The sequence below is a fragment of the Asparagus officinalis genome, chromosome 3, assembly GCF_001876935.1.
Source record: "Asparagus officinalis chromosome 3, Aspof.V1, whole genome shotgun sequence".
NCBI lineage: Eukaryota > Viridiplantae > Streptophyta > Magnoliopsida > Asparagales > Asparagaceae > Asparagus > Asparagus officinalis.
This window is the reverse complement of record NC_033796.1, coordinates 26619807-26634070: the sequence shown is the minus strand read 5'-3', so window position 1 is coordinate 26634070 and position 14264 is coordinate 26619807. Positions and strand designations below refer to the sequence as shown.

Below are 14264 nucleotides of genomic sequence, written 5' to 3'. Positions count from 1 at the left end.
TAATATAGACCTGCCAAAGAAGTACCATAACAGAAGAATTACAAAAAACTTTAGCAAGGAAAAAAATTGTAGGAGAAATAAAATTTAGACATACAAACAGAGTAACAAGCATGCAATCATATTTTTTCTTATGATAAGGAGAAGCAAGTTTTTAAAGCTTACTACTAAAAGAAAGTAAACAACTAAGCTACTATTAGAGAACAGAAATCTATGCAGTTACCTTCAAAATAGAAAAACATAAGGTTGGCTCGAAGTGCCAGCTGCATAAGCTCACGGGCAAATGGAAGGACCTGGATAATGTATACGGAAAGAATATGTGAATACAGTGAAATACCCTTATAGATAAAATGAAATAATGGAAAAATAGAAATAAGAAATTACTTTCAAGCTATCAATATCATATCATAGCAGGCTCTCCTCGATATATATCAGTTAAAAAATAAACTACAAATAATTTTTAAATATGGATATCATGTAATAGAAGCCTCTCCTCAACGAATACTTAGTCAAAATAATAATAAAGCAAAGGACACCATTTTATGCATAAACAAGGTAGACTGCACAGGCTGGAAGCATAAATTATACAAAAATCAACAGGATATGAGAAAGTATTAAAATACCGAAGGCCACTTTCGAACTGCAGACAACCAAAAACCGTAGAGTCTCACTCTGAACCTTGATATAGGTGATCTACGTACATTTGTTGAAGAGCTTTCAGCAGTAATAGATGATTCTGCTGGATTCCTTCCGGGATAATTGCTGCCATGTAGCTCATCAAACTGAGAATCAGCTAGGATGATGCTCCGAGATGTCATCCTCGAGCTGCCCAATAGCCATTTATTCATGGGATCGAAACCATTGAGAAGCAATTGAAAAAAAAAGGAAAAAGAAAATAATCTGACAACCATAAAGGAAAAACCATGATGCATAAGATAGAAATAAAGCAGAAAATAAAAAACCTGATTCTCTCAGCAAGGTAAGGAATGGCCGTTTGGTATACAATAAAAAGGACACGTCTAGCTGGGGTTGGTGGAAGTCCATAAGAACTTGCAACCTAAACAACCCATACACATGTATCAGAAAAAGGTTCTTTAGCTCCTTTTATATTTCACAAAAATAGATAAGCACGTTAGCATTCAAGATATGAGTATCTGGTTTGGGACTTACACATTCATACTGAATCCCTTCCACAGCCTGGAAATTCTTCACATTCAATTTAATAAGTTTAGCATATTTCTTAGTTCAATCCTACTTATTTTTTATTTAAACCAACTTACATTCAATCTCTTAATAGACTTCTGGTCTGGTGTCTGGTTCAGCCCCTCTTGTGTTTAGATTCTCCAGTATTGTGGTCAACCACAGCTGTTTTTCATTTGAACCAAGTTCATTGTGCTTACTTTCATCTTTAACAGTTTTCTTTCAACCACTGACCTTTTGATTTTGGTAATTCCAAATTTAAGAATTAAACTGATACCAGTTGGGCACATTCATAGGCCAGGTTCTATCAAATGTGCACTGGTTTAAATTGTTTTTTGGTTCAAACTGAGAAGCTTTGAGCACATAAATTCATACTGGGCACTTTGCTACTATTGATTTTCACAGAGGTAAAGAGAATTTATAAATCAAATTGTAAAAGATGTTGAATTTCTTCACAGCATGTTCAATTTCCGATGCTTTTTATTGATAAATGATAAAAATCCACCAAGTTTCTGCTCACGATGGATAATACAAACCTGAGATATATCACAATATTCTTCACCTAGTGTCTGCTGCCCTGAGCCCGTTGTTAATAGATAATAAAATGTCTGACCTAACAGCTTTACCTGCAATATATAACTCATGGATCACTCAGAAGCAAACTGGAGAGATAATAGTAGTCTAGAAAAAAAAATGCATGAAGAGAAGTAACAGATTAAATTAACAAAACATTATTCATAATCTTAGACAAGAAACGAAACAAACTTCCGTAGGAAAGAGAATGGGTTGTTTTTGCGTTGACTGCTAAAGATTTGATGGATAGAGTGCATGTCATAACCCTACGAAGCTGGGGCCGATCAGATGCTCCCAATTTCAAGAAGATGATCCGATTATGTAGTCATTACAGAATTCCTCAACTTGCCACAATGTAAGTTTGGCCCAATATCATGTCTTGCATTATGGCAATTAACCAAGCTTAAGCGCCAAAAGTTTTTAGGAATTAAAAGGATTATTATAACTTAATGGAAAATTAACAAGAGGAAAAGGAAAAAAAGGGCTTATATCCTCATAGAAGGGACTACACTACGTGATTTCAGATAAATTATGAGTCCTGAGGATGATAGCCACCGATCGAACATGTAAAGAAGATAAATGCATACAAGATCCAACCAAGGAGACCAGACAGCTAAACAAACAAGGGCAGGTTGGCAATCAATGATGATGAATATTAATTATTAAGTACTACCAATTTTTCTGAAAACAAATAACATTGATAAATCGACGCAAATAGCAAAAAAAGAATAGTAACTCCCACTACTTCCACAAGTAATTAATCAACACTGAAAAGGAAAATCATTTGCTAATTATCCCGCTTCAGGTTTTCTAGCATTTAGTCAATTGATTTGTTTCCTTAAATTTCTCACACATGATGAAATCATATAGATTCGTACTCTTCGCCTGAAAGCATATGTTCACTACTAACATATGTTCACTACTAAGATCTATCTACTAAGGGAAGAAAACGTCACTTTCATGTATTTCTTCATAAAACCTGATTGCATTTATCAACTAGGTTAAGCAGCAGTTACCCAATTGCCCCACTTTCTTGTAATTTTTTTCCTTAATCAACTACAGCTAAATAAATAAACAAACAAATAAATAAAAGAGAGAGATCTTTTCCTTCTATAAGTTTCCTCAATCAATTTTGACGGGAAAACCCAGTGACTCAATCAGAATCAACTGAACTGTACTATGCTTAGAAGCAAACTGAAAAAAGAGGTTAAAAGAAAGAGAAATTAGCTGACCTCGCTTTGATAAGCGACGGCGACCCTCGTGCCTGAGCAAAATAAAGCACTTTAAAACAGCTAAATTCTCGCCAAAATCCAAGGGGGTAAAAAAATTGAGATTTTGATTCGAGAGAGGGCGGTGAGCTTACCGAAGAGGTGACGGAACGCGTCGCGGCAGGCGTCGTGGACGTAGGCGGCGTAGTGATCGTCTTTCTCCGCCGCCCTCATTATCTCGCTGCGCCGCCGCCGGGAAACGGCGGAGCTGCTGGTCCCGCTCCCCCCATCGCCGCTGCTCTCCCTCATCCCGTCTGACGTCAACCGCCGTCAGCGATAGCAAGAGGCCGAGAAACAGCGCTCATTAAAAAGTGTAGGGTTGAGTTGGGGGCCGATATTCGTTTGCCCCACTGGGCTTAAAGGGTTTGTTAAGGTGGTGAAACGCTAAAAAGGGGTAAAATTTCCACAAAACCTGAATTTTGCGTTTATGAGCATAAAATCACGGAAACCTCCCTAATCTTTGGGGTGTCTCAAAAAACTACCTAAACTTTCGAAAATCTGTTATGGCCAGGAACAGGGAAAAAAGGGGAAAGAAATTTATTACGGCTAATAAGAGAGGATGTTATTTAAAAAGAAAAAAGAAAAGAGTATTTTATCTGTAGAGCTTTTTGAAATTTGAGGGGTTTTGTAACCCCACGCCAATTTTTGAAGTTTAGGGTTTTTGCTGATTATCCCAAAGGTCGGGAGGACTTTTGAAATTTACACTTTACAAAATTTACCCAAGACACCCGAACCTGCGACAGTCCCCACCCGACACCCGCCTTATCTCAACGGACCACATTGCTCCGAAGTCTATTATTTTATTCAAATATCAGAAAATTAAAAAAAATGTCTAAAATTTAAGGGTTTTTTAGATATTAGTCGCTTACGTCATAGCTATTTTGATAGTAGTCCCCCAAATCCTCTGATATTAGTCCATCAAATTGTATTTATGTGTCCATATTACTCCATGTGCTTAGGTGAATCCCGTTAAAGTTACTTTTACTTGTTAAGATAGTTATAACCCTAGACCCGATACCCAAATCCACTAAGGGGTGTTTGTTTAGTTGTAAGTGGAAATTAAAAGTATGAAAGTCACTTATTTTTTATATTTAACATGTTTGTTTTATTGTAAGTGATAATGAAAGTGACTTCAAAAAATAGTCCACGTCAGACTTTTTTACAAATTCAACATCCCCTATAAAAACGCAGATGTGAGTTACAAAAGTAAAAAATGGGGCCCACAAACCACTAAATCTTCACCAGAAAACAAATTGAGGCAACCAAATCACAAACTTGAGCCCGATATCACTTTAAATTATCCAAATACATGCGTTTTGACGAGAATGTCCATGGTGACCGGCATCTTTCTCAGCCTCTTGAGCGCGTCAACGCACCGATCTGCCTCCGGTGATCCTCTGGCCTCCGCCACCGCGTTTTTCATTAAGGATAAATAATTGGGTTATTTACATTTTGTACCTTGGATATTTTTTGGTTGCAGCAAGTATTATCTTTGTGATTCTTGTCCCCATTTGCATTTGCTAGCATTACAAAAGGATCATAACGCTAATAATTTACCAATGATTTTTTCACTAAAATTTTATCAGTGAGATTATACTAGAACTATTCATGATGAATGCTTAGTTTTGGGTATATATGTTTTAGGATTTATTTATTTTGTTAAATTATTGTTTATGACTACATAATGTCGGTCCTGAATATGGTTCAAAATGGTAAATAGAGATGAGAAGCGATTTATATAAAAACATGATTTTTAATATATAATTAAATTAAAATAATGTTGCCACATCATCCTCACTTTTCTATTTTCAACAATAACTAGTTTTTATAAACAAACAATGTATGTCACTTGTATGCTGACTTGGATGCGTTAACCCACTTACAAAAAAAAGTCACTTTCATACTTTCAACTCACTTCCAACTAAACAAACACGAACATGTTTCTTCACCCTTTCTTCTTCAACGATACAACAACGGCGCGATTCCGACAGTGCAAGGCATTTTGGCAGTGCGAGGGCAGGGAGACGGCTGTGATTGAGAGTATTTAATTAGGTAATTAACATACATCATTAGGCTTAGACCCAACCATGGTTGGGCATTTTTAACGAAAAAGTTACAGATCAACTAATATTAAAACACAACTGCAATTTGAGAGGCTAATATCAAAATATAAAGAGTTGATGAACTAATATTAAAATATATATATTTTTTATATTTTTTAAGAGAGTAGTATTTATAAGGAAAAAACGTGTCAAGACCCCAAAATAAATAACCTCATGTGGCCCAGCCCTATGAAGTTTTTCCCATGTGCTTTAACCCCAAAAGACCGAAAATAGTGTGCCCCAGCCCCAAAAGCCTATTATTATACATGTATGGGTTGTATTTGAGCTGGTCTTCCGAAAATACTCTCTTCTCACCCAACAGCTCATCGTGAAAACCCATACTATCTGGTGGAAGAAGTCATCGCAATTAATGTGAGGTGATGACAAAAATGGAGGGACAAATGCGCGACTTTCGTCCATTACTAATCTAAGTCATCATATGTTGTCTATTTTATTGTTTAATCTCTCACTTTCTCATTTATGGTATTAGGGTTTAGTTCTTCGACTTTCAACAATCCCTTATGTCCTAAAAATTCCCTCAATTACTCCTCATAACTGTCCTCATAACTTTCAACAACCCATTATGGCCGCCAAAGACATGATTTGTATGGTGTCGTTAGGCGAGAATACTATATTCTCAATGCTAAGTTCTACAACAAGCTTTTGTGAACTAAAATTTAATGTGTCTGAAAAACGGAAAGTACCTCAAGATGATTTATCATTGATATATATAAATATAAAAGGCACTTGAATCTAAGTTTTCAGTTGATAATAAAGATGATTTGAAGTGCATGGTGGATCATAATCGAAATATTGGTTGTATGGAGATTATATATAAGCTGTTGTTAATATAGAGAGTTCTACTTCTAAAAAAATTAGAAAGTTCTAACTAAAATGTAAGTAATCAATAAAATGTTTTTAAGATTGGGCTTTGTGTGATGTAGGGTTTATGATTTTAGGTTTCATAGCACAGATGAATCATAATTGTTAACCTTAATGGTTACATGTTAACTCTTTCTGTCGCGTGTTAAGTTTCACAGCTATCTATTAACTTTCATGAGTACGTGTTAACTTTTAGAGTTTTCTGTTAACTATCACAGTAACATGTTAACTTTTAGCTGAAGGCATTAACTTTTCTTCTAGTCTGTTAACTTTTCCTACTGTATGTTAACTTTCACTGCTTTATGTTAAGTTTTACCAAAACCTATTAACTTTTCTTCTAGTCAGTTAACGTTCACAGTTACCTGTTAAATTACACAAGAACCTATTAATTTAAAATATCAGAAGATAATATTATAGTTGAATTTGATATCTCACTGGTTCATTAATTTGTGTAGCAGTGATACCTCTTCGAATGCAGAATATAGTCATCCTCTTCTAGGAAATACTTCTAATTCAGAGAGGATCCGAAATGATTGCCGATGTAATGAGATCCGATGATATTCTCAATAATACTTCCATCATTCCTCAATGGCGGCACATAACATTAACTGAAAGGGGCAACAATTTGAAAGTGTAAATAAATTACAACTAGCTTTGCAATACTATTCTATGGCGAAAAATTTTGATTATGAATTTGTAATGAATGAACCCAAATGTATCCAAGTTTATTGTCGATATAAGGAAACATATGGATGCCCATGGATGTTGTTTGCCTCTCCTGTTGAAAATGAAAAAAGAATTAAAATCAAGAGATTTGTGAATGAACACAGTTGTGGATAATATACTAATTTGTCAGGACGATCACGTGCATCTTGCAAATTTATAACAATCCAATTGTAACATGTGTTAAAGGTTCGGCCTGAAATCCACCCAATTGATGTGAAAAAGGAGTTTCTCACTCAATATGGATTAAGAATTGAATATAATAAGATATGATAGAGCAAAGAAAAAGCACAATAGGAGTTGTATGGTGATAGTTATGAGTCTTACGATCAACTAAGATGGTAAACTTTACAGATTTGTTATTAAATATACAAATTTTTGTAGTAGATGCTTATAGTACAATGTTAGTTGTTAATTTACTATGCAATATATTAACCTTACACGTTAGGTGTTACGTTTCATTGATATATGTTAACTTTCACAGTTGGATGTTATATTTCATAGATAACTGTTAACTTTCACTGTTAGATGTTAACTTTATGAAATTATTTCATATTTCCTCTAATGTATTATATTTACCTAAAATGTGATGACATTGATGTATAGGTATGAGTACATGTTTTCAGATGCATGTTAACCTTCATCATAATTATCAAAACTGCTAATAATTAAAATAAAAAACAAACTATATGAACATGCAACTTACATGAATGAGTGGCATGCATCCAGGTGCATACATAACCCCCTGACTTTCTCATTCATTCCAAGGCAATTTAGATGTCTCTCTTTGTCTCATCAAAAATTAATTTACCCCACGCAATATTATTTACTCTCTCAATGCTACCCACATAGGAAACAACATCCTTGGGATGGCTTTTGAGCTCTTAGGACACCAAATCATTGCATAATGGTACAAAATCTGAAGTAGCACGAAATCCTCAATATCCTTCTTTGAGCTTGACTCAACAAGTGTCTCTAGTAACTCTTCAACATATCTCTGCATGCTATTAACTACTTCTCTCTCTCTCTCGACCCTTTGCCTGAGCCTTAGCATTCATCATTTCTTTTTCTCTTCAAAGTACTCCATCCAGAGCTGGTTGTGCGCGTCTCTATTTTCATAAATTAACTCCCCATCAATTGGGAATCTCGTATGATCTTGCACCACTCCTCATCAAATTTAACTGACATTATCATCCTGCCAGAAGCAACCGGAACATAAATCTGAACCTAATTTTAGAATCAGGGAAAGAAAATTCATCTTGTTTGCTAACATAATGACTCAACACATACTCTAGTACTGGTCAATTAACTGTTAGAGGTCAAATAAGATATAGTGCTCAAAATTACTACCTTTATAGGCATCCCAATGCCACTTCCTCATTCTTGCTTCAAGATTTTCATGAATGCGTAGTATATTCCAAAACTTGTTGTAGGCCTGATATCACATACAACTGCATTAATTTTCCTGCATAAATAAATATTTACTCTTAACAAATCATTCAAATTCTTAATACCTATTACACTAATTAACATCAATGGTAAATATTAACATCAAAGGTCAACACTTAACAATCATTTATAAAAGTTAACACTTACAGATGAAAGTTAACAACACTCCATAAAAGTTAACATCTGTTCATAAAAGTTAACATTATTTTATGGACTTCAATATCTAATGATGAAATATGTATATGTAAAGGTTAACATCAGTTGTTTATTTTTTTCATGTAATGCTATCACTTAAATAAAAAATTCATAGGCTACGATTATACTTCTCAAAATGTAATACATGTCAAATCCAATTGTAAATATTCACTTAGTTTTCATAATAGTTGAAAGTGATTGTACATTGTACATGCTTCATACATGATAATATAACACAATGAACTAAATTCCAGACAATGAGTCTATATGTCATACAATAGGTCTATACTTTATACATAATAATTTCACTCAGATTAAGATAAAAAATCTACAAGTAAGGTTCAAAGTTATATCCGCTTTTATTACCAACGAATTGAATATTAAACTTCAATAGTTATGACCTTAGCCTAGCAACAAATAATTATTATTAACATGAATTAAAAATAGTTAACAGTTAAGGTGTTAACTTAGTAAAAGTTAAGTTTTATTAACATGCATGGCTAATAATTAACACTTAAGGCTAAAAGTTAACAACCAATGAGAATTATTGACATGCATTGCTAATAGCTAACAACAAATGAGTATTTTTTTTACATGCATTACTTCATAATGATTACACTTCATATTGTTAAGATCATACTCCGCAATTAATAAATTAGTTCTACATTACAATAGCCAGTTTTTCACCATCATTTTTCCACAAACAGACCCCATAAATCTTAGTTGCATTTCAAACAAGTAAAATATTAACTTTCTTCCTTTTTCCTCGCTTAAATTTTCAACTAGCATCCAACACTATAATTTTACAAAATACTTATAACTAAAATTAACTAAACTCAAAACTAAAATTTTTGAAGTTAATTGGGAACTTGCTTCTTCTTAGAGATGAGCGCATCCTCTGTCGAATGTCTCCTCTTGCATTCTCGAAATTTCTGTCCCCTTTTCATGAGCAACGGAGCCACCGTCACCTCGTTACTGTCCTCATCTTCAGAGGACGTCGGAGAAGAAGAACTACCTACGAGGGATAAGGATGCAAAGGCGGAGGCGGATGATTCTCGCGCAGTCTCCTTCGTCAACCAAGTTGAGCGACACCGACGATGAACCACTTTGAATTGGGTGTTGTCTCCTTCACCCTTCTTCACATTAGGGTTCTCGGTCATTTTCCTTATTTTTTATAGAAAATTTTGACGGGTTTCATGGCCGTTTGAGTAAAAACTAGAGTTTCGATTTTGAGTTCTCCAGTTTACGGGGGTTTGAGCTAGAGAAAAGAGGGGGGAGAGAGAGAGAGAGCATGACAGTTTTGGGGGGAATGAGTTAATGGATAGAATTGAGTTTTCACAAAAAAATTATCGCTGTGCTGACTTGGAAGAGTATATAGGGACTAAAACATAATTATTTGATATATTGGAGGCGGTCTCACATGATAAATAATATAGAGGGATTGACCACAAGAGCTTTCCTTTTTTTTTTGGGCGTTGACACATTTTATCCTATTTAAAAAACCCAAAACAAAAAAGCGGAATTTCTCAAATGGCCACGGTTAGGCCCGTTAGGGTCCCGTCATCACCAGCTCGCTTCCTCAACACCCGCCCTTGTTTGTCGCAGTCTCATTTACCAGTGAAGCATCTCACCTTTCGAGACCAGTGCTCCTCCGACGCTGCTTAGGACACCGCGGCAGCCGAGGAGGATCGCATCGTGGGGACTTCTTTTTAAAGTGACCCTCATCCTCTTTTTATCTCCGTGGAAAATGGCGAAAAAGCCCTTCGAGGTTATGCGCGTCGATGCATGTTTTAATCATTTTCTTTTAATAATAGGTGTGCCATTGGCATGAGATCCACGTAAACACAGAGAGTTCACGGTGACGGTGCATTTTAGTTTGTACTAATTGGTGGCTCAATAATGTTGGGAGAGAAAAATATTTATTGGTTTATAATTGTTAAGAATTATTTGCCGCTTGAGATTCACATACACAAAATGGCTGGTGAAGTGCACAGTATCTTTGTTAAATATATATAACAGAATATATTCTCTTGATATCATACCTTCTACGTTAGACAGCATATATTCACGTATTAGATAGTATATCATTCTCTTATTTTTCTCTTTTATTTTCTGCATTTATTGAATCTTTCCGCAATAAGTCTTTAATTAGTATAAATATATGTAGTCATTCTTGTGATATCAAGCCTTCGTATATCATTCTCATCCACAATACCAAGCCTTTTTTAAGTTGCTTCGAGCTTACTCAGTAACAAACATTTGCGAGAGGGAGTGGGCGTGAATTTTCTTTTTACGTTAGATTCAAATGTGCATATTCATGTTGTCATATTATTTTCTGCATGTTTTTCTTCCTCGTTATTTAAAAAAAAGATTAAAAAATAATTTAAGGTTCAAATTTATGTTCCCAAATGTATTTTACCTGTGCGCGTATTGCTCCCACCGACACAAGCTAATACCATCTGAGATTTGACTTGCAACATCAGGTTACCCTCTCTGCTTATAAAAAGGGAAGTGTGAAGAATTGAGGAACCTGTGTACTTCCAAGACTTTGCAATGGAAGAGACATCGTGTCCTTGATCTTTTCCTTTCTCTTGTTCTCTTTCTTCTCCAATCTTCTTTTAACATCCCGATATTGTATCGTGCAAATTTATGCAGGCTCTGCAGGTTTGAGTTATTTGGCTCATGTATAATCCAAACATTGCTGCCATGACGATTAATTAATTCCAAGTTTCAACACGTTCTTCTGAAAATATTTGCACCATGTTGATGTCTGCACTGAAATTTCAAGTTAGATGCCTACAATATAAACTTTTCTGCGAGCGTTCATCTTTTCACATCTTCATACAGGAACCCGACGACGTAGGACCAACAAGGCTCGTTCGCTACCTTTACTTCATATTTGCACCCATGTTGATGTCTGCACTGAAATTTCTAGCTAGTTAGATGCCTATAATATAAACTTTTCTGCGAGCGTTCATCTTTTCACATCTTCATACAGGAACCCGAAGACGTAGGACCAACAAGGCTCGTTCGCTACCTTTACTTCATATTTGCACCCATGTTGATGTCTGCACTGAAATTTCTAGTTAGATGCCTACAATATAAACTTTTCTGCGAGCGTTCATCTTTTCACATCTTCATACAGGAACCCGAGGACTTAGGACCAACAAGGCCCGTTCGCTACCTTTTACTTCATACTCTTCGTTGTTCTGTTCATAGCACTCGACAGATGAATCTGTCTCCTTTCTCTGTATCGCATAATATCTCCAAAGGAAAAAAAAAAAAAAGCTCATATGTATCATATTTGCTAGCGTGCCTTGTTAGCCTTTCTGCATTATAGATCACTTCTAGCCTCATTTTAATTTGATCATTGAAAGTTTTCTCACATATGAAAGTTATTGAATGAACCAAGGAACTCAAAATGAATGCTTCTGTTCTTCTGATACTGTCTGCGACTGTATGAATAATTCAGAGACTGCTTCTTCTTCAATTATTCTGTTCATGGGATAACTATTTAATTTAGTCAGTGAGCGCTGAATGAATAGTAACTTTATGTAGTCCCCTTAAGATTAAACCTGCTTTAGGCTAATCTGGGGACTTTAACACTCTTGGTACGTTTAGTACAACATACAAATAAACCCCAATCTGTTGAACAAGGAATTAACCCTGCGTATCTTCCTCATTTAGCACCTATGGAGATTTTTTTTCTTTCCAAAATTAGAAAGAAGAACCAGAAAGATATTAGATACTACTTTACAAAATAGTATATTTTTTATTAAATGGAAAGGATTTTATGTTCAATTTCTTTGCTGTTCAACTGGGTAGCATGAGTTCTAGATCAACGCTCAAAAAGGTCAGTTTCTTTTGGGACTGAAAAAAATCATCTGTTGGAAGCTCAATTAGCTCAAGCATGATTTACTCCAGAGGAGTTCAAAACCATATGTCCTACTGGATTCTTAGTTGTCTCATGGGTTAATTACAGAAAACCCCCCTTCAAGATTTGCACCATTCATATAAATAGGCCCTAAGGTTTCAAAAGCGACCGATCCCCTATTTCAGTTTTCTTCAAAGTTAATTTGCATGTAAAAGCCGCGATAGAATCATATGACAAGTATATTTAGCTCCATATGGTAAACATGTAAATGGATTTAAATATAGGATGATTTTTCTCAACGAATCTTAAAAATCATATCCACGCTGTTGAATCATATTACATGGCAGAATCAGGTCACATCTCTGCTTTTATTATTTTGCCTTTTCTTCTGATATTTCCTGTTCTTTAATTAATCTTGATACCAAAGCCTCCAGTCATCCCGCACCCATTAATACTCCACATTTCCTCATCTTAATTTTTAACACATTTAGACACATTTTCATCTCGTATACAGACCTCCAAGAAGATGTCTTGCTTATTTCTGAAGTTCCTCTCTTGAGCCATCGTATATAAATGATTACTTTTCATGTAGTTTGGAGTAACGGAGGGAGAGTAGGAAAAGAGGAACATAGCAGGGTTTATATAACTTATTAATAGGGGTTCACATTCCGTTAGCCTTCAGCATTTTTTATATTTTAAATGGCATTATAATGCTACGCTAAACATGACTAGCAATTTAACTATATACATGGACATGGACTTATCCACCCATTGATAATCAATCAGATGAGCCAGTTATAAGTAGACAGATTCCTTTTCTTTTTCTAAGCATGATTCAGACGCAATATACTGCCAATACTTGGAAAACAAAAGATATTGGTAAAGACTGAAAGAAAAATAACAGTATGCACAAGAAACAATTGTAGGTTTACGTTTGATGCGTAATAAACATTGAGATATTCGGGCGATATATTGAGCGTTGAATAATTCAAGAATTGACTCGTAAATTATGGGTTTAGATACTTAAAATGGACAGGGACCAAACAAATTTATATAATCCATCATGAGTGGGTCTTGCAAAATATAGTCCGTACCTTGACACACCTAGACTTTTTAACTTTTGAATTTCCCATTGTTATTATTTTAAAAGGTTTAAAGCAAGTACTTAGAACTATACTTCGTGTAATATTAATAACCCCGATATATAACTACATCTCCCTTACCTTCTATAGCCCAATAAATTATTATCAGAGATTCTCCCTCTATGGGTTAAGCACTTGCACGCCGTTAAATTAGCGCACCATATATTTTCCTTTTTTTAAAAACTTAATTTACTAGCTTCACTCTAAAAAAATCAGCATATAGTATTCATCCGACATGCATGGCTCTTCTCCAACCTAAACTAGGTAAGGGATCAAGTATAATTGCATAATTTTTCAACCACAGAGCCAAAAAGAAGGCGTCGATCATTATTTGCGGCTGGAAAACTACATTACGCTGTGCCCTACAGTCCACAACTCGTCATATTTCACGCTATTTTCGGGTTTTTAGGCCAACTGAAGGAAGGAAACTTTGAGAACATAATTATTCACGTGAGAAGAAAATCATACAGCACGCGTTTGATCGACATAAATCATATTTCTCATGGTGGACTTATTTTAACCATTACCTGTAATTTACTTGGTAAACTAAGTCTTATACGACATAGCATACAGTAAACCGGGACGCTGCTAATATTCCCATGGACAATTTCTTCAAAATTAGAGGATATAACTTAATACGTGGCGTGAAATGTACATAAGAGTAAAGTGTATACGTTGCTCCTAAGCTCTTTGATCGCTCATACATTGACATCTCGGCAGTTTCTTGCACAGCCAGAAGCTGAAATTCAGTGTTTACTTCAGTAGAATTGGGTAAATTTGCCTAAGCTAAGATGCAAAATAGCCCAAATTCAGGAATAAAAGTTTGCAATCCAACCAATCTGAGTGTTTCCTACAGCAA

At 35.1% G+C, this 14264-nt stretch overlaps 1 protein-coding gene across 1 annotated transcript in view; it reads right to left on the bottom strand.

Annotated features, from left to right (window-relative positions):
- The window catches only part of LOC109833519 (peroxisome biogenesis factor 10), a 5980-nt gene extending 2594 nt beyond the window's left edge, over positions 1–3386 (bottom strand). Inside the window, 7 exon segments of the mRNA XM_020401224.1 lie at positions 1–10; positions 221–290; positions 621–822; positions 960–1054; positions 1734–1823; positions 3003–3034; positions 3134–3386. The exon segment at positions 1–10 is cut by the window's left edge and continues 4 nt beyond it. Of these exon segments, the coding sequence (XP_020256813.1) occupies positions 1–10; positions 221–290; positions 621–822; positions 960–1054; positions 1734–1823; positions 3003–3034; positions 3134–3287 (653 nt within the window). The 5' untranslated portion in view covers positions 3288–3386.